This window comes from Eucalyptus grandis, chromosome 10 (assembly GCF_016545825.1).
Source record: "Eucalyptus grandis isolate ANBG69807.140 chromosome 10, ASM1654582v1, whole genome shotgun sequence".
NCBI lineage: Eukaryota > Viridiplantae > Streptophyta > Magnoliopsida > Myrtales > Myrtaceae > Eucalyptus > Eucalyptus grandis.
In genome coordinates this window covers 25,886,831-25,907,917 of record NC_052621.1, presented here as the reverse complement: position 1 = coordinate 25,907,917, position 21,087 = coordinate 25,886,831, and the positions used below count along the sequence as shown (strand labels likewise).

Below are 21,087 nucleotides of genomic sequence, written 5' to 3'. Positions count from 1 at the left end.
CCACCCCCGACAATGTGCCCCAAGAACGGAACTTCTTTTTGTGCAAAGGCACACTTCTCGCGCTTGACGAACAGCTTGTTCTCGCGCAAGACTTGGAAGACTTGCCGTAGATGTTCGACATGCTCTCCCAACGTTCGACTATAAATCACAATGTCGTCTAGATAAACCACTACAAACCTATCTAGGAAAGGGTGGAGTACCTTGTTCATCATTGTGCGAAAGTGGCCGGAGCGTTGGTCAAGCCGAACGGCATCACCAGGAACTCATAGGACCCATACCGCGTCACGCAGGCTGTCTTCGGCTCGTCCCCTTCAGCGATCCGAACTTGGTAGTATCCCGATCGAAGATCTAGCTTGGTGAACCACTAAGCTCCCCCAAGTTGATCAAAGAGATCCGCAATGAGCGGGATCGGGTACTTGTTCTTCACGGTCAGCTTGTTCAGCGCCCGGTAGTCGATGCACATCCGGAGTGACCCATCGTGCTTCTTTTGGAACAGGACCGGCGCACCGAACGGGGCCTTTGACGGCCTAATATAGCCCGCATCGAGCAGCTCCTTGAGTTGCTTCCTTAGTTCTTCTAACTCGGGTGGCGCCATACGGTAAGGCGCCATGGCAGGCGGTCGAGCGTCAGGCACAAGCTCGATCCGGTGATCCACCTCCCTCTTGGGTGGCAGCTTCTTCGGCAGCTCCGAAGGCATGACGTCCTTGAATGAGTCGAGGACTTGGGTTGCTTCCGTCGGGACTTCCTTCCCTTCACCCTCGTCGTCCTCAATCTTCAAGGCCGCCAGGAAGGTCACCTCACCCTTCCTTGCTCCTTTGGTGAGTCGGATGGCCGAGATCATCTTTCGATCCCGCTCCAACTCACGATGGACCAGAATCACGCATTGGCTACCCTTATCCAACACGCATATACATTCCGCAAAGGGAACTACAACAGCATGGATTCTATCTAGGAACTTAATTCCAATGACAATATCGTAGTCGTCAAGTGGAATTACCTCTAGAGTTTCTTTGCCCGTCCATGACCCGAGTTGTAGCTCCACGTCCCTTGCAACCCCGATCGCAGGGACTTCCTTCGAGTTCACGGTCTTGAGCCAACTGGCTCCCTTCTCAACCCGTAGGTTAAGCTTCTTCGCGGCCTCCTCTGAGATGAAGATGTCGGATGCTCCCGTGTCCACAAGTGCACTCATCGTGGTCACTCCGATCTTCACGTCCGCGAACATCAAGCCCTTAGGCTCCTTCGCCTTCTTGGCCTTGATCGTGCTAAGGAGTCGCAGCGATCCCAACCGCGCTTCCTCCCTAGGCTCGTCCTCTTTACAAAGAGCGGCCAACTTGGCTTTGTTCGGGCAATCCCGCGCCATGTGTGGACCTTCGCAAAAGAAACAGCTATACGAGCGTACCTTCCTTTGACCACCTCCATTTGGCCCCGCATTAGCCCGGTGAGGATGAGGACCATTCGGTGGTCTAGCTCCAGTCGGGCGATTGTTGAATCTACCCCGATCTCCCCCACCAGTGCCTTTGTCCCTTGGACGGGTGTCCGGTCGAGATGTGGAAGGCGACGCCTTGTACTCCACGAGCAATTTGGCTACGGTCATGGTCGTAGTGAGATCTCCCACGTTGTATCGATTTAGCTCTTGCTTTGTCCATGGCTTGAGACCGCCCATGAACTGGTGAAACGCTTCGACTTCATTCATCGAAGGGATTTGGAGTAGCAACTCCGAGAACCGCTTGATGTAGTCGCGCACACCACCCTTTTGCTCGAGACGCTTCAGCTCGTCACGAGCTTCCTCCTCCGCATAAGTGGGAAAGTAGTTCCGTCGGAACTCTTCGACGAAGCCTACCCAAGTCGCGATAGGATTCCCGCACCTATCATCCGACCGACGACGCCACCACAACAAAGCACTATCCGCTAAGTACATAGATGCAGTGTTTACCCGTGTTTGGTCGTCGTTGATTCCCATGGCCTGAAAGTATCGCTCCATGTACCACAGAAAGTTGTCCACGTCCTTGGCCACCCGCGAGCCCCGAAATTCCTTTGGCTTCGGCGTGTCCACCCGTGGACCTTGCACCGTGATGACACCGTTCACGCGTGTAGCTTGTGCCTCGGCGAGCTTACTCGTAAGCTCAGCAATCTCCGCACGCATGGCCGCCATTGCAGCCTCAAAGGGTTCGTACCGTTGGGCTAGTTCCTCCTGTAGGGTCCCCAGCAACTCGTGGCGGAGTTCTCCCATGCCGGTCTTGAGCTCTTGCACTTTCGCAAACAGCTCCTCCCTTCCGGCGTCAACTCCGTCCACAAGTGCAGGTCGGTCGTCGACCGATCCTTGGACATCGGAGACGAACAACTCTAGCTTCGCCATCCATTGTGCAAGATCCCCATAGGCTCCTTTGAACCACCACGGTTCTTCTTCCCCTTGACGCCGCTCTTCTCGGCATTTCGCCCACGATCAGCGCAGTCATCACCCAGGACTAGCGCAGTCATCACCCAGGACTAGCGCCTCATCAGATCGTGGATCAGCCATTGCCTCATCAGATCGTGGATCAGCCATTGCACTTGCGCTTGGATCGCAAATCAGCTCGATACCACTTGTCACGGGCCGATCGATCAACTCTCGATCAACTCTCGATTCACCCGTGCGGCCTTAAGGTTTCACCCCTAAGCAGCCTTTCTCACACTCGACTCACAACGAACTTCTAGAGAGATAAACACTTGATGAGAGAGAAGCTCTGGATTTTCATATAGGTTGTGAATGACTTACAATGAGGGAGGACACCCCTTTATATACAAGTATAAGGCAAACCCTACCCGTAGATCTCCCTTAGATCTAACGGTGGAGATTGCACCTCCCATCTACCAACCACTTGCATTCATAGCCAACTACCAGCTATATGCATTTATGGCCAACTACCAAACTACTCGCATTTATATCGTATGCGTACAAATACGGTATCACCCGCCCCTAGGAGAATACTGTACATCTCGGGAACATAGGTCGAGGGTCGTCACGTGTCACGCCCGTGCCATGGAAACCTCTTGGACATGCTAACTTTCGGGCCGTGACACTTGCCTATGTCATTGACATTGCTGATCCAACTCAACGTTTGGAATAGTATTCTACGAGACAATCGTTTGAGCATCTAACACCATAAGGTGGCCGATGCCAATGTGGGGTCAATCCAAAATTCAAGTATTCCCTCGTCGATCTCGCTCGGAAAGTATTAAAAAAATTTAAATTTATCGCATTTGTGCCAATTCAGTCTTGAACATTTTCAATTGGATTAATTCAATTTTGAGCCTTTTTACAATGGTATCAATTGAGCCCATTCAACTAATGTAGGTTAGAAATTACTAACATAAATGTCACCCGTTTTATGTGGCACAATTGGCGTTGGTGCTAACGTGGACATTTGTTTTCAATATTTTAATATTTTAATTTTTTCATATTTTTTCTTTCCGTTTCTTCTAAAAGAAAGAAAGAAATTCAAAAAAATATTAAAAATGTCAGCGTCAGAACCAATCATCCCATGTAGGATAATTAGCACCGATGTCGGTAATTTCTAGCCTAAATTAGCTGGATGGACTCAATTAGTATGAATATAAAAAAATGTTTAAAACTAAATTGGTCCGATTAAAAATGTTATGACTAAATGATACTAATGTGATAAGTTCAAGATTTTTTTGGCACCTTTCCCTATCTTACTCATCCATTAGTGTTGAACATTCCAAGTGTCATCGTCCGAGCACAACAAAGACTACTTCGTCTTGGGTCGTTATCAACATTGTTCTATCTTCTCATATCAATCCATAGCCGCTTGAAACGGCTGGGAATCTTATTCTCTGGAAAAAAAAAACTTTGATACAAGCAATCAAATTGAAAGGTACAAAAAGTTTCATTTTCATGGTCATGATCATGATCAACCCATATGGAAAAAGACTATGGAGAGCCAGGTGAATAATTCTCAAGGCCTTTCCCTCCATTGCAGCCAAGTATCGAGAGCCTGCAGACCGCGGAGGAATCGATGCTTTCTTCATCTTTTAGGAAGAAGGAGATGAATAGTGTTGGAAGATCTTAGAGTTGATTCTGATTATAATTGATTTTAGTAGATCTTTGATTAATATAGTAAATAGGAAATTCTGGAATTCCGATTCATGTATATTATTTTTCCTATTTTATTCTTTCTTTCTTACATTATAAATGTACAATGTAACAACATACATAATGCAATACAAAAAAACATTTTCCCCAAATTTCTTTCTCTTTTTTGTCATGGTATCAGAGCCCTCGCTTCCTGGCCTAGCTTCTGCAACTTTCTGAATTGCCATCGTTTTATTTTTTGGTTTGTTGCTGCACATCTCTTCTTGCAGAACAAATCAGCAAAGTGATTAGGAATTCAATTTTGATACCATGGCAAAGGATAAGAATGTTATGAATCCCTCGGTAGAGGATTCATCACCCTAGGATTAGACAATGTCATCCTCTGATCAAGCCGGATCGACTGAAGAGGGGCAAGTGACCAACATCGTCTCTGCACCTGCTCCTGCTCTAGTACAGATTCCTATGCCAACCTATTGGCCCCCAGCCCAGTGGTACCCCCCACCATGGACCACTGGGCCTGGATAGACGTGGGCCCAATATTCATATGGGACCGACCCGACTGATGAGTCGGGTCAGACAGCTGCGGGTCACAAACCCGGATCCATGTGTGGTCAGGGAATGGAACCCTACTCGGTTCCACACGGACCACCACTGCCTTACCTATTTCCGTTCAACGGCAGCCGGTCGGAACTTGGAGATCCACTTTACACGTCGCCGGCGGACGGGCCGGAGTTACGATTGATCAGCCAACAGCTCACCAGACCGGCGAACTACCATTCTTGGGCTCGGGATCTCCGGAGAGCGCTCGTCACTAAGGCCAAGGAGGGCTTCATCGAGGGAACCGTGCCCTACCCGACAGACGAGTGACTGTAGAGACACTGGCGGTGCTGCAATTAGCTGGTACGCACCTGGATCGGGAACTGCTTGGTGCCCGATGTTGCCGCCGGTCTCCCTCCGACAGAAGACTCGAAGAAATTCTGGGATAACATATAAGAAATGTATGGGAAATCAGATAGGGCGAGACTTTTTTCGTTGACACAAGCCCTAACCGAACTAAAACAGGGCAACCTCTCGGTCATCGCCTATTTCAACCGGCTGTCGGCCTTGTGGAACGAGATCGAAGTAGCTGAAGACAAATTGGAAGGGCCGGAGGCCACTCTTCGAAAATACTATGCAATCAAGGAGAAAGAAAAAGCCACAAGATTTCTCCTTACCTTGGATGAGTCATACACCGAGTTTCGGTCGCAAATCCTTGCGATGGATCCCCAACCACCACTTGGGCGGATCTTCCAATTGGCTATGCAGGAGGAAAACCAGCGGGTTGCCACGATTGAACAGGCTCGGGTCGGTGAAGGAGCGGGCTTCACGGTGTTCCCATTTGGCCTCGTTTCGACGGAAACGGTCACTGGAGCCAGGGGGTCTCGGAGTCGCAGGATAGTCGAAGGGAAGAGGCTTCGCGGCTGTTGTGACGAAAGGTGAGGAAGACAACCTTAGGGTTTCACGGATGGATAGCTGGGATCGTAGCGCTGGATCTGACGGTCGAGGGAGACGTGTTGGATTGGACAAGTTGGATCATTTCTCTGGAATGGACGGCTGGGATCGACGTGCACGATCCGATGGTTCGATGAATTACTCAGCTGAATCGAATGGTTGGCATTTTGCCATGTCAGCACCGGTATATAAAGGATCGTACGGCGCACGAAATGCCATGTCAGCAGGGAAGGTTAGTGGGCAAAATTCAAAATTCAAAAATAAATATTGTGAATATTGTAAATGTCCATACCACACTGTTGATACTTGTTGGAAATTACATGGGAGACTCAATAATAAAAAGGAAAGAGAGTCTTCAGTCTATCAGGTTTCTGCACAGAAGAGTGGTGGAACATCTCAACAGACTATCAATCAAGAACAATATGAAAATATCATGCAAGCTTTGAGCCAACTCAAGACTGGTGACACTGGTGCAGGATTCTCAGGTACTTTTCTCCATTAAAGGAATTCATTATCTATTGATGCATGGATTATCAATTCAGGTGCAAGTGACCATATAGTCTGTAATGAGAACTTATTTTCCCATGTCCATCGAAACGCACAATCTCCTGTTACGGTGCATCTTCCAAATGGGAACATTACATATGTTACCAAAATCGGTACCGTACATCTTGGTCAGAACTTTGTCCTTAAAAATGTCCTATACATTATGGATTTTGAGTTTAATCTTCTCTCTGTCTCAAAAGTATGTATGGACAATTCTTGTAAAGCCATATTCAATTCTGAAAATTGTGTCTTTCAAGACATCTCGACTGGCAGAGTGATGAGCTTGGGTAATGAGGCACAATGGCTTTATTTTTGGGTCAATTCCTCCGGAGATTTAGAATTATTGAATAAAAGCATTTATTGTAATGCAATCAGTTATAATAAAAATCTCCTTTTGCATCAATGATGGGTCACAATGCTCGATTTCCCCATCCAAAATGCTCCATATGTCCTTTAGCTAAACAAACTCAAGCACTTTTCCAGTTAGTACATCTCGAGCCAAAAATCCTTTTTCATTGCTTCACATGGACATCTAGGGTCCCTATCATACTCCTCATTGTGATAGATCTCGCTACTTTCTTACAATCATTGATGACTATAGTTGTGCCACTTGGCTATATCTTATGCAGTCAAAGAGTCAAACATTCACTCATTTATCAAATTTCCTTTCTTTAATTAGGAATCAATTTGATAAATCTGTACATCGAATTCATACGGATAATGGGCGAGTCTATGTGGTCACAGCTGCCTATCTGATTAATTGCATGCCAAGTCGAATTCTTCATGGTAAAACTCCATTTGAGATGCTTTACAAGAAACAACCAGATAATAGCTATCTTAGAGTATTTGGTTGTTTATGTTATGCAACAAATGTGGGTCCTCGAGATAAAATTAGTGCCCGTGCAACACGATGTGTTTTTATGGGATACCCTTCTCTTCATAAGGGTTATTGTGTCATGGAGTTTTCTACAGGGCATTTCTTTACTAGTAGAGATGCTATTTTTCATGAAGACACGTTCCCTTTCAAAGAGAAAGCCGCCTTCATCACAAGACACTTTATTAGAAAACAATCGGTTTCTTCTGTTTGATGATGATTTATCATTATCGCCTGGGTTTCTTATGGCACCTCAATCTTCTATGACACAAGCACCAAGGAATTATCAAATCCGGAGACGGAATTACCAGCTTCATCTGAGGAAGTCTCTCCACTTACTTCAGCAGTGGACACAACAGAAATGGCTGCAGAATCATCCGTGGCCTCTAAGAATATGGTTGAGCTACCTCGTCGTTCTGGAAGACAGACTTGCCCGCCTACGTGGACTAAAGACTATATATGTTCTATTGCAAACTCTTCAGGTACACAATATCCTGTTTCATCATATGTTTCCTTCAATCGGTTATCGGCAGAACATATGTGTTGTATCAGTCGAATTTCAGAAGAACATGAGCCATCTTCATTCATTGAGGCAACGAAAGATCCCAAGTGGCGGCGTGCAATGGAGTCCGAACTTACTGCACTCATGGAGAATCATACTTGGGATGTTGTTCCCTTACCACTGCATTGAAAACCGATCGGATGTAAATGGGTTTACAAGATCAAGTTCAAATCAGACGGTTCCATAGAACGCTATAAGGCTAGGTTGGTAGCCAAAGGCTTCACTCAAAGAGAAGGTTTTGATTATCACGAGACATTCTCCCCAGTCGCGAAGGAAGTTACCGTCCGGTCTTTTTTGTCTATTGCAGCCATACGCAATTGGTCCTTACATCAGATGGACGTCCACAACGCCTTCCTTCATGGTGATTTAGATGAAGAGATCTACATGGACCTTCCTCAAGGATTACGCAGATAGGGGGAGTATCGGGTATGTCATCTTCACAAATCCTTGTATGGATTAAAACAGGCATCTAGACAATGGTATGCCAAGTTTACTGTTGCATTAACCAATGCAGGTTTTCAGCATTCCAAGCATGATTATGCTCTATTTACACGAAATGTGGGAAGATCATCAATTTATTTGCTGATATATGTTGATGACATATTGGTTATGGGAAATAATGATTCTCATGTTGCAAGATTCAAGGAATATTTGCACTCCACTTTTCATATCAAGGATTTTCGACCTCCCAAATACTTTCTTGGCATTAAAATTGCTAGGTCTGATAAAGGAATTTCCCTCAGTCAGAGAAAATTTGTCTTGGAAATCATTTCTGAAGCAGGGTTATCAGGTTGTAAGCTAGCAATAATTCCCATTGAACAAAATGTCAAGTTGACGACACATGAGTATGATCTCAATTCTTCTTCATCAAACAAGGATCCATTGCTTAGGGATCCGTCAGGGTATCGGCGACTTGTTGGAAAGTTGATATATCTTACCATGACAAGGCCTGATATATGTTATGCAGTACAAATATTCAGCCAGTTCATGCATATGCCGAATGAATCACACATGAATGCAGCCTTGAAAGTTGTAAGGTACTTGAAGGGATGCCCGGGGCTCGGTATATTTCTATCTCGTGAGTGTATTATGGGGATGACAGCATTTTGTGACATTGATTACGCTACTTGCCCGATGACTAGGAGATCCATCACCGGTTTTTGTATTAAATTAGGAAAGTTATTGATTTCGTGGAAGACAAAGAAGCAATCTACCGTGTCATTGTCATCAACTAAATCAGAATATCGAGCCATGGCGAAAACTACCTGCGAAATAGTTTGGATATGAGGACTTCTTCAAGATTTGGGAATATAGGTCAATGGACCAAGTGAATTGTTCAGTGATAATGATGCTGCACTTAAGTTAGCAGCAAATCCAGTTTTTCATGAAAGAACACAACACATAGAAGTTGACTGTCACTTCACTCGCGACAAGATCAAAGAGGGAGTTCTCATAACAAAGGGCATCGAACGGTGGATCAACTGCGGATATTTTCACTAAGCCGCTATGCCAAAGACAACACAAGTTTCTATTGAGCAAGTTAGGTGTCCTCGACATATATAGGCCACCAGCTTGAGGGGGAGTGTTGGAAGATCTTAGAGTCGATTGTGATTATAATTGATTCTAGTAGATCTTTGATTAATATAGTAAATAGGAAATTTTGGAATTCTGATTCATGTATATTATTTTTCCTATTTTATTATTTTTTTCTTACATTATAAATGTACAATGTAACAGCATACGGTAGAATACAAAAAAACATTTTCCCCAAATTTCCTTCTCTTTTCTGTCGAATAGGAACAAGAAAAGAGGATACAAAATCCCCGGCCAATTCCGAATTTGGAAATTTCACGAACATTTTCTGTGCTTATAAACAGAGGGTAAATATGATAAGGGCACATATTAGAGATAAACCGATGGGCTGGCCAGCAGGCGGCAGGGGGTGGGTCTAAAATATTGCCGGGCAGGTTCCGGCTCGGGTCCGACATGGTCGTGCCGGGCGTCATAACTTTGTGTGCTTATTCAGGCCGATCTGAAACTGCCCTCGGGCTGGGATTGGGCCCGGGGGCAGCCGGGCCGTGATCGAAAAGATGCCACGTCATTTAGTTTTGACGCAGAGCATCAATGGATGGTGGTCCATACACACACGGTGCTGTGTCTTCACTCGTTGCACTTAGTTTTGGTAGAGTCGTCATAACCGTCTAATACCAGATCAGAGATATGCACTTAAACTTCCTGAGGAAAACACAGAAACTATAAAATCAAGAAATTCAAGCCCCCCAAAAGCGAAAAATCACAAGCACAGAAACTAAAAACAACAATATAGTACATGAGACTACTTGTTCCGACATCAAAGTTAATTCAACAGTTCGTCGCGGGAAGATCGGTGGATGCTTTTCCCGGAGGCGGCGTCTTCTGAAAAGCCCTACTTCCGAAGAAGAAGAAGCCCACGCCGTGCCCGAGAATGGCGACGATGAGCACGCCTACGTTGAAGGACATCACGGCCAGCATCAGCAGATAAGCAAGCCCGACGCGCATGGCATGCATGATGGTCCGCAGGACACCGGCAACGACGCGGTTAGACTTCAAGCCTTCTCCGATGAGCCTGCAGTGAGAGATCCATTCAACAAGGAGCGCGAGCGTGAAGACGAAGACCAAGGCCAGCACGTACATGCCAGTCCGCGTGCCGGGCCACCCGGCGAAGAGGATCTCGGAGTTTCTACCCCAGAAGAATGTCATGTGGGTGTAGCTCTTTTGCTCCATGTTGCTCATCCCGTCCATCGCCTCCCTCCCTCCCTCTCTCTCTCTCTCTCTCTCTCTCTCTCTCTCTCTTTCGGTTTTGGCCTCTCTGTATATACGGTGATGCGTGGTTTGAGGTGTTGTATTAGGGCATGGCGTTTGGCACAAGGCTGATGTATTTTTTCCACAGGTGCGTAATGCGAAGGCAAGCTACACACAGCGACAAAGGCGTGTTGAGACCAGTTAAAAAAAGAGGTTTTGAGGGGTCGTACATTGAAGCAGAATGCGAATCATGTACTACACAAAGCTTAGCCACACGTACCACCAGTTGGGTCGGGCGAGTTGGATCCATTCGCACGAAGAAGTGGATTGTCAGTTGACTTGGCTTCATAGATTGATTTCTCCATCAAATCCACAGTAAATTAATCCCATTCTAAGCAGAGAGGCGTGTTGGTGCAAGGTAGCCTTGTGTCACCGTGTCGAGGTTCTCACGACTCGAGCTTCCAAGAAATGATCCTAAGGAACGGAATAAGCCTTAAACTACTTCTTCAAAATATATATTTGCATTTAAGATACCTAATAAGATAGATGGTAGTCTTATATTTAATAGGGTAAATGGTAGTAAATATGATAGAAACTACTTCATCTCATTTGTATGGTCCAGCATTCGTGAAATGGAAGTACATTTTCTCCCAAAACTTCTCCCTCTAAATAATTTCTCTTTCTATGATTTGGGTGAGTTAGTAAGCGAGTGTTTGATCCTTGGAAAAAAGGCTAAGCTCAGGTGATTCAACGAATTAAAGGAAGTCTAAACTGCCCACAGTTTTCGATCTCAAGCGTCGACTGTGACACTTGTCGTGAGAAATGGTGATTTCAGAGGTTTTGTAATTGGACAAAATGTGGAACATTGACCAAGTTCTCCTCATAACACTTAAAAACTGATCTCTCTTTTTTTTTTTTATTGTTTTTTATCCTTTTTGATTAAGCAAGTACCGAATAATAGCTTAGAATTAAAAATTGATAAAATTAAAAAAATTTAGAACTAATTTGATATCTATTCAATAAGTTTAAGCCATTTGCATTTTTAAGTTCTTGAGAGGGGGATTGGCTTTGTTCCTCCTACTAGCCTTGTTCGATGTCTTCAGAGAATCTTTTAAGCTTTTACAATGCAACTGGTTGAATAAAGACGTTCGTCAATTCCGACACGAATTAAGCATAGAAATACAATGCAAACAACATTTTCTTGTAAGGTTTCATACAATCAAGAGAAAAGGGAATATCTATTTTAGCAAGATACTAATGTTGTCCATGAAAAGAATGAGTTCATCGCGAAACGACGGTGATGAGATCAATTTCTTGCTGTTAAAAAAGTTTCAAAAACATTTGAAAATCAAGAAAAGTATGGAGCTCGAGCGACGCGGTGCGACGCATGGTGCCGGGCCGGATAAATCATATTTCGGGATTGGGTCAAATTTCGCACGAGATCCTACATAATCTCTCAATTTACATTTATTTTGTTGTCGTCTCCTTTCTTACTCTTTTAGGTCTTGTCCTGCCCCTTCTATCTATAGCACGAGTCTTCATCAATCCCTGGATCACATCTCCTCAATAGGCCAAACAATAAGATCTTCGTCCAAGTCGACCAAACCATATCCTAATTGCTTCTCTCATCTTATTGTCGGTTGGATTGACAATTACGTTTTCTCGTATACAATAAGAAAAAATTACTCCAAAAATTATAAACCTAGCATGTGGATGTGAATTTGATTATAATTTTTTAAATTGATCAATTTATTCACAATCTTTTCCATGATTCATTTCGGCTGATTTTAACAAGAAATTGTTGACATAGACGTAGGCCATCTTACATGATAGATGACACGACCGAGTTGACATAGACAATTTTGCCTTTTTTTTTTTTTAAAAAAAGGGAAAATTTTTCAAGAAAAATTTGAGAAATTTGCAAAGATTGTTTGCATTAGCTCCAATTGTGCCATGTAAGATGACCGGCGTTTAGGTCAAGAACTTCTTGCCAAAATTACCAGAAAGGATTGTATTAGCAAATCAAAATATTTAAGACTAAATTGGCCCAAAAAAAGTTTATGACCAAATTAATACCTACACAATAAGTTTGGGGTTTTTTTTTTTTTTTGGTAATTATCCCATCATTTTCATCAATAATCAAATTTCAACTTTTGAAACCAAGTATTCCTAATTAACATTACACAGGGATCCTTTCACTAAACTCCCCTAAGCCATTTTGATGAATATCTTCTTGATTTCTTCCCATTATCTCAAAACCACGTCTTCGTCGGGCCCGAGTTCATAGATCATCAGGACACGACAATGGAAATGCAAAACCCTAGATAGCATAACATTAAATCAATTAGGGCTTGCGTCCATAGTTCACAAAAGAAAAGGTCATGGTATACACCCACATCGTTGACTCTAATTTTTATTATTAGTGATTAAGGAGAGAGGAAACTTAATGCAGAAACGGAAAAGGCGTGATCCTTGCCTGTGTCATTGACATTGCTGATCCAACTCAATGTCTGGAATAGTATTCTACGAGACAATTGTTTGAGCATCTAACACCATAAGGCGGCCGATGCCAATATGGGGTCAATCCAAAAGTCAAGTATTCCCTCGTCGATCTCGCTAGGAAAAGTATTAAAAAATTTTAAATTTATCGCATTTGTACCAATTCAGTCTTCAACTTTTTCAATTGGACTAATTCAATTTTGAGCCTTTTTACAATGATATCAATTGAGCCCATTCAACTAATGTAGGTTAGAAATTACTAACATAAATGTCGCGCGTTTTATGTGGCACAATTGGCATTGGTGCTAACATGGACATTTGTTTTCAATATTTTAATATTTTAATTTTTCCCTATTTTTTCTTTCCTTTTCTTCTATGGATAAAAAGAAAGAAAGAAATTAAAAAATAAAATAAAAATGTCAATGTCAGAACCAATAATCTCATGTAGGATAATTAGCACCGACATTAGTAATTTCTAGTCTAAATTAGCTGGATGGATTCAATTAGTATGAATGTGAAAAATGCTTAAAACTAAATTGGTTTGATTAAAAAGGTTACGACTAAATGATATTAATGCAATGAGTTTAAGATTTTTTTGACACCTTTCCCTATCTTGCTCATTCATCAGTGTTGAACATTCCAAGTGTCATCGTCCAAGCACAACAAAGACTCTACTTCGTCTTGGATCGTTATTAGCATCGTTTTGTCTTCTCATATCAATCCATACTCACCTGAAACAACTAGGAATCTTAGGGTCTATTTGGTAACGCTTATGTTCCGGAGAACAATTTTTTTTTTTTAGAAATAGTTTTTTTCTATGTCTATTCTCGGAAACAATTTCTTAATAAAAGAACGCGTTTGGTAACTATATAAAATTTCTATGTTTGGAATGAAAAAAGAATAGAAATATGTTTGGTATGATTTACAGTGTATAATTTCTTTTAAATTTTTTCTTATTCTTCTTTATCGCTGCCATCGCTGACCATTGCCACCCGCCACCGACTACCACTGTTGCTGATCGTCGTCGCCAGCCACTGATGACCGTTAATGACGGACCGCCGCCTGCCGCCACCAATCGCTTTTGCTGACGCACCGAGGCCAGTCAATGGCGGTCGTCGGTGGGCGGCGACAACGATGTTGGCGCTGGTCGGTCGGTCGACCAGTCGGTGGGTGCCGATGTCAATTGTCATTGGCGGTGGGTGTGGTAACCGGTGACGACGGTGGTTGGCAATGGTGACAACGGTCGACGGTGGCTACGTCGATCGGTTGTCGGCTAGTCGGCGAGCGGTGGCCTCAATGGTCATTGGTGATGGGCCATGGCGGGCGGTAGTTACGGTGGCGGCGGCCCGGCTAGTATTCGATCGGTGGGCGGGCGGGCGGCGGGAGCGATCAATTGACGGGCGGCGTGCGGTGGGCGGCGGTGGGAGGTAGGCGGTGGTGGTCGGCGACGACAGCCGGATAGCAAGGGCAACGGCGAAGGGAAGGGGCAGCAAGGAAGAAGAAAAGAAAAAAAAAGAAAAGAAAAAATAACTTATTTCTAAAAATTATTCAGGGGAATAAAAAGCTACTTGTTTTTACTTCTTGTTTTTGTTTCCAAATCTATTCTCTGGCCACTTTTCTATTTTGGGGGAAAAAAAATTAATTGACGTATCAAACGGATTTCTGTTCTTTTTTTGTTACGAGGAACAAAAGAACAGAAATTGAGAGGAATATAAACGTTACCAAACAAGGCCTTATTCTCTGGGAAAAAAAAAAAACCCGATACAAGCAATCAAATCAGAAGGTACAAAAGTTTCATTTTCATGATCAACCCATCTGGAAAAAGACTATAGAGAGCCAGGTGAATAATTCTCAAGGCCTTTCCCTCCATTGCAGCCAAGTATCGAGAGCCTGCAGACCGCGGCGGAATCGATGCTTTCTTCATCTTTTAGGAAGAAGGAGATGAATAAATAGGAACAAGAAAAGAGGATACAAATCCCCGGCCAATTCGGCATTTGGAAATTTCACCAACATTTTCTGTGCTTATAAACAGAGGGTAAATATGATAAGGGCACATATTTAGAGATAAACTGATGGGCTGGCCGGCAGGCGGCAGGGGGCGGTAAATGGCTTAGGGGACTGTACTAAAAGGTTAGAAATACTTGATTTTAAACAACCCAAATTTATTCGACCAAAAAATAAAAAAACCAAATTTGATTATTGATGAATTTCCTTGGTAGGTGCATATTCTTTCCCTCCTCATCAGACTCTTGACTGGTGTGCTTTCTAAAAATCTTTTATGTCTGGGTAGCTATTACATTTGAATCTACAACTCATTTCTCTCTCTCTTCCTCTCTCTATATTACACCGAGTCATGCTTCCACCCGCCGTCACCGTCGTCACTCCAATTTTCTGCGCGCGAGCGCGCGTGCTTGTGCATGTCGCTATTCAATGTCAATTACCATAGATCGACCTCGAAATGGGGTCGACAAAAGGGCAATGACCACAAATCTCTAAGCTCAAGAATGACAACTTCTATAAAACTTCGTTATTCTTTGATAGCTTATAGCATCGAGTGCAGGGCGGTTAAACATCAAGATGTACACGAAATGAAAATAGTGGAGAATGCTTCTTTGGACATGCAGCACACACGACAAAATGAGGATTAAGATTGAACTTACTTGAGAAAAGGTAATTGTTGATCCGATCAAGGATAAGATGAGAAAAGCTTGCAAGAGATAATTTAATCGACCCGGAGAAAGACCTTATCTATGCTCTGTTGAGAAGATGTGACCAAGGATGAAGATCACAGAAAATTATCCAAAATGTTCTGAACATATTGCACTTTCTTAATAATTGATTCATAAATATTTTCATGTTTTGTTAATTGGATTCATCAGCCAATTTTAATCGAAAATTATTGATAGGGATGTTAATCATCCTACGTGGCATAGTCGGTCTTGATGTTGATATATTTTCTTTTCCTTTCTTAAATTATTTATTTATTTATTAAGGGTCGATCGGGGACTATCAGTCATTGGTTGAGGCTCGAAAACGATCCCCACCAGCCACTAGGCGACCGCTCGTAGCCCTTGTGTGCGGTTGGCGAGGGCCACAAGTCTTCACCTAGATTCAAGCGAGGATTGCGACCCTTGTTGTGACTAGCTAGGGCTTCTGGCTCTCGCTAGTTGCATGCCAAGGCAGCCAGTTGGCCCTTGCCCAATGGCTAGTGGGGGTTGCAAGGCCTCGCTCAATGGCTGATAGGGTTTGTCGGGCCTTGGCAGGTTGTTAGCTATCCCTTGTAAGTCCTTAGCAATAAAAAAAGTAAAAGAAAGTGAAATAAAATAAAATATAAAATTCAAAAAAATAAAAAAATATTATTAAAAATTCTTAACATTAGCGCCGATCATGCTACGTAAGACGGTCAGCATTCGTATTAGCCATTTTCAACAAAATTATCCGGATAGATTTAATTTGTAAAATATAAAATTATTTATAATTAAATCGATAAAAATGTAATAATTTAAAAAAATTTGAGTAATTTTCTCACTAAAAGGGTAGCCTAGACGAACGGGAAAGGAGACGATAAGAAAAGACAGGTAAATTTAGGGGTCAGAGGGGACTAATGCAGAATCTGACGCGATCTGGGACGTGATTTATATTCCTTGGCAATTCATGCGTTGCATCGCATTGCATGTGCTCAATACTTTTCCTAATTTTAAGATGGTTTTTGAAACATTTAACAGCAAAAGATTAACCATCACCGTTATTTGCCTTAAACTCTCTCTTTTCGTGAATAACATTGGTACATTTTTTTTTCGTTATATTTCTGTGTTATATTTGTCGGAATTGACAATACCAATTAGTTGTCAAAGATTGATGATTGTGTGTAAAGCAAATTGTTGAATATTAAGCAATGGGGATAATGATATTAATAGTATATAAATTTTAGCCTAATGTACAATGTCATTTGAACATTTAATTTATTCAATGTAATTCTTGAACTATTTGTAAATGTTCAATATAATAGCCCTTTTGTTTGATCATATAAGAGAAAGTCATCACAAATCTTTCGATTATTGCAATTTGTGCAATTTAGTCCATAAACTATCAAATTGTTCAATCTATTCTTACAACTTTCAAAGTCAAATTAGCAATTTGGTGCTATTTACTAGTTTCCATAATTACACTATTATTCGGATTTTAAATTATATTTTTTTCATTTCAATCCATTACCTAAATCAATAAAAAAAATACTGTCTTTATATTTCCTTTTTACCTTTTTGGTCTCCGTGAATATAACGAAATCTAATTTAAAGCCTTATCATCTCTATAGTAGTTAAAGTAGAATCTTATTTAGCCCCATTTGGTTCAGTTTTCCTAAGGGGTTTTGAGCCCCAAAAACCCTTAAGGAAATATGAAGTGTTTGGTAAGTGTTTTTGGGACCCCATTAGCCAAATCCTAGCATTGGGACGGCTTAATGTCTAAAGTAGGTCTTGAGGTGCTTTGAGTTTTCAATATTTTGGAAATGCAAGTCTCGTGGACACTGTTTCATCTCTTCATCTTACTGTTCATCTTCCCCAATTTGCACCGAATAGCTGCCGAAGGCCGACGATCGTTGTTGAGGTGTGTCCCTGGCAACCGTCACTTGAAGGGTCGCTTGTCCCCGGTGACCGTCGCTTGTGGGTCGCTTGTCTCGGGTGACCGCCACTTGGGTTGTGTGACCCATGGTGTCGCCCGAGGTTGTGTGACCTCGGGTGAGGTTGCTCGGCGGCTGAGCTTCGCTGAATTAATTTTGATTTTTTTTTAAATTAATAAAAGCCCTTGTAAATGTAGGTTTTACCAAACGACCTTTAAACCAAAGATATTTTCTAATGCATTTTAGAGTTACAATTTGCAACACATGATAGCATTTCGGAAAGTCTCTTTAGCCGAAAAGTATTTGCATTTTCTCAAAGTTATTTCCCTAAAGTCGAACCAAACGAGGAGTTGCATGATATTCTTGTTATTTTAAGCCTAAGTTTTTTCATAAGAATATCTGGAAATGATAATAATTTATCCATTAATACTCGTACATATTAATCTAAATCTTCTTCACAATTTTTTCATATAGATAAAATTCATACACCTTTATATATCTTTTTTTAATTAAATTTAGTTTTTTTGGGTCGAATTTTTAATTTTAGAGACGTATTTTAATTTAGGATTACAAACGTTAAAGCTTGGGAAACACTACATTGTACGAATATTCCAGCTTTTAATATGTTGTTCGAGAATTTCATCGTAATTACCGTTTCAGGCAGAAAAGGTACCGCACTGTGATAATATCTTCAGTACAGTTCTTGCCGCTTCTGTACGATCACATCTCCCCAAAACTGCAAAACCTCCCATTTCGAGTACGAAAGTTTCCCGATCCCCAACTCGCAAGTCGCAACCCTAATTCCCGTCTCGTTTCTCGCCGCCGAAGCTCCGAGCCTCCGACCATGGACGGCATGGGCGACGGCCACACGCCCGGCATGAACGGGACCACGGTGCCACCGCCCCACCGCCACAAGATGATGATGATGCACATGACCTTCTTCTGGGGCACGCAGGCCGAGATCCTCTTCTCCGGCTGGCCGGGCACCCGGACCCGCATGTACGCCCTGGCCATCGTCTTCGTCTTCGCCCTCTGCGTCCTCGTCGAGTGGCTCTCCCACAGCCGCCTCTTCATCCCCGCCAAGCCCGGCTTCGCCGCCGGCGTCCTTCGTTCGCTGGTGCACGCGCTGCGCATGGGGCTCGCGTACCTGGCGATGCTCGCCCTCATGTCCTTCAACGGCGGCGTGTTCCTCGCTGCGGTCTCGGGGCACGCGGTGGGGTTCCTGGCGTTCGCGAGCGGGGCGTTCGGGAAGCCGGAGGAGGTGTACCGACCGGACGCGGGGAAGGCCGCCGCAGATCTACCTTTGATGAGCTGCTGATTCATGACGGGAGTGAGCTTCGTGGTGAGATTACTCTAGACGTTAATTGGATTGATGGTGCTTATAAGTTGCGGTGTTGTGGCAAGTCACTGTACGACAGTGGAATGAAGATTCGTTTGATGATACACTGGTTGAAAAAAGTCCTTTTGATCTCTTTACATTTCTCAAGATTATCGTGAGCTCCCTTTTCGGACGCTCTTATGCAAGGGCGTGCGGAGGCTAATGACTTACTAAGTATTAATCTTAGCTCGGGTTCTTTTAAGCCCATTAATTCATAACTTGTGATTTGAATTTTTAACATGCAAGTTAATTTGATTTAGGAGTGATCATTAATCAATTTGAGATAGGTCGATTAAAGGTCGATTAAAATCTAAGTAAAATATTGAGAGAAATATTTGTGCAATTAGAAAAATTAAGATCGAGGACTTAATTACATTAGTTAATTAACTAATGTCCTTTCGATATCTAATTTTATTTAAACCTAAAGGCTTTTTGGATTTTCAAGAATTTTTCATGCATTTGTGGAAATGAAAACCATATTTTATGCTTTTTCTGATTTTTTGAAAAATGTAAATCATTTTTGGCTTTTTTATTTTTAAAAATATATTTTTATATTAAAAATAATATATTATTATAAAAAACGACCCAGTCGAATTCTCGGGTTGGGACCAACCTTGCTCCTCGGCCATTAGTCCAGCTGGGCCTGCAGCGTGGGCCCAACCCCGGAACTTCACCTCTTTTTTATAAAAAGAAAATTCCAAGCCCACAATTTTAAACAAAACAAGCCCACACCTTGGCCCGCACAAAACAGGCCCATGCGCAACTGGACCGAGACGACCCAAACAAAATGCCACATAATATTTTGGTCGGAATTTATAAATGATGACATAAGTGTTCATTTTTCTCGATTTGACACTTAAGTAAAAATTTGATGAAACTTTTGGCACCAAAATAAGCGTCGTATATAACTTTGGTACTTGATGTACTTACCCTTGTAACTTTTGATAGATTGATCTAGTGGAATTCAACTAATTGATTGTTAGCGCGAGAAAATAGACATAGGCTTGTTAAAACTAAATCACTATAATCGTTTGTGTGCAATTTTCTATTTCTTACTCTATCTATTTTATCTATATTAATGGTTATTTGCACATTGGTAAGATCTATAAGTTATTAGGATTGTTGTCAAAATTTATTCTGTTATAAAATCTTTTAAATTCTTTTTAATCCACTTAATCACCTATTCACCCCAGGGGAACCATCTAGCCCCAACATTCTAAAAGTAGCAGACTTTATGTTTGAATCTTGGAACCCATTGATCGATAAAGCCTTACATGATATACTAGGATGATCTAGTATGCGAGCATATATGAAGACTAGCTAAATAAGAAGGTTTAGATATCCCATTTTATAAAACAAAAAAGAAAATATTGCCTAAAATTAGTTTCAAAAGCAGTGTGATCAATTCTACTTAAGTGTATAAATATGACCAAAAAACTTGAATAATTTAGTAATTTATCGCATCACTTGAAATTGTCTGCATGGACACGAATCGCGCAATAGGAAAATTAGAAGGTTTTGAGGTGTAAGGTACAATTTTTTCTTTCGATGATGTTTTCATATTTGATTGCACTTGTGTAATAATTTCATGATTCCATTTTTGTATTTAGCAATGTAATGCATAACAAGATCGTACAATAATTTCATAATTTTTGTAGTGACATAGGATTGTACGAAATATCAAGTGACCAGATAAAATATTTCCTTTTGTTCTACCTCATTCGAGAGGGGAGGGGTTCGAAACTTCGCACCTTCATTGTGCAACTTAAGTGGGGTGCCGTAGGAGGTGAGTCCTTGCGCTAGTGCTCCCGGGTTTGTGTCGTCGGCTGCTGGCTGTACGGCGGTTCCCGGATCATAAAAAAAAAAAAAAAAAATTCCTTTTGGTCCAGCATTGGATTATATCCACAAAGTTGTTTGAAAAATTCAGGGTGTTATCTGCCGTTTTACGCAGATAAGGTAGTGGAACTGTGGAACTAGAAATATCTTCTATGAGATCACAGTTCCCCCCGGAACACAACCTCCTCGAAGGCAAAAATCCCCCAAACCCTAATTCGCGTCCCCCTTCTCACCGCTCAAGCTCCGACCATGGAAGGCATGAACGGCGGCCACATGCCCGGCATGAACGGCACGACGATGATGCCCCGCCGCCACAAGATGATGATGATGCACATGACCTTCTACTGGGGCACACGCGCCGTGATCCTCTTCACAGGCTGGCCGGGCGCCCAGACCGCCATGTACGCCA

The 21,087-nt window shown here is 42.4% G+C and overlaps 3 protein-coding genes across 4 annotated transcripts; 1 reads left to right on the top strand and 2 right to left on the bottom strand.

The window, feature by feature from the left end:
* Positions 1–364: 364 nt before the first annotated feature.
* On the bottom strand, positions 365–2,356 carry LOC120288788. Its single transcript, XM_039302942.1, has one exon. It carries the CDS (start codon positions 2,354–2,356, stop codon positions 365–367), a length of 1,992 nt encoding a protein of 663 aa, XP_039158876.1.
* Positions 2,357–9,274: 6,918 nt separating this feature from the next.
* Positions 9,275–10,510, bottom strand: LOC104422454 (copper transporter 1). Of its 2 annotated transcripts, none has more exons than XM_039303464.1 (2): positions 9,896–10,510; positions 9,275–9,801 (listed from the first exon to the last, which is right to left on the bottom strand). In XM_039303464.1, exon 1 carries the CDS (start codon positions 10,345–10,347, stop codon positions 9,928–9,930), a length of 420 nt encoding a protein of 139 aa, XP_039159398.1. In that variant the 5' UTR covers positions 10,348–10,510; the 3' UTR covers positions 9,275–9,801; positions 9,896–9,927. The 2 variants fall into 2 exon arrangements, with proteins under 2 accessions (XP_039159398.1, XP_010033079.2); XM_010034777.3 differs by having other exon boundaries at positions 9,761–10,171; positions 10,238–10,510.
* Positions 10,511–18,229: 7,719 nt separating this feature from the next.
* On the top strand, positions 18,230–19,028 carry LOC104422453 (copper transporter 6). Its single transcript, XM_010034775.3, has one exon. It carries the CDS (start codon positions 18,309–18,311, stop codon positions 18,780–18,782), a length of 474 nt encoding a protein of 157 aa, XP_010033077.2. The 5' UTR covers positions 18,230–18,308; the 3' UTR covers positions 18,783–19,028.
* Positions 19,029–21,087: the final 2,059 nt, after the last annotated feature.

Excerpts from the sequence above, each read along its gene's own strand:
- LOC120288788 (XM_039302942.1), bottom strand. The coding sequence starts at position 2,356 with ATGGCGAAGCTAGAGTTGTTCGTCTCCGATGTCCAAGGATCGGTCGAC.
- LOC104422454 (XM_039303464.1), bottom strand. The coding sequence starts at position 10,347 with ATGGACGGGATGAGCAACATGGAGCAAAAGAGCTACACCCACATGACA.
- LOC104422453 (XM_010034775.3), top strand. The coding sequence starts at position 18,309 with ATGGACGGCATGGGCGACGGCCACACGCCCGGCATGAACGGGACCACG.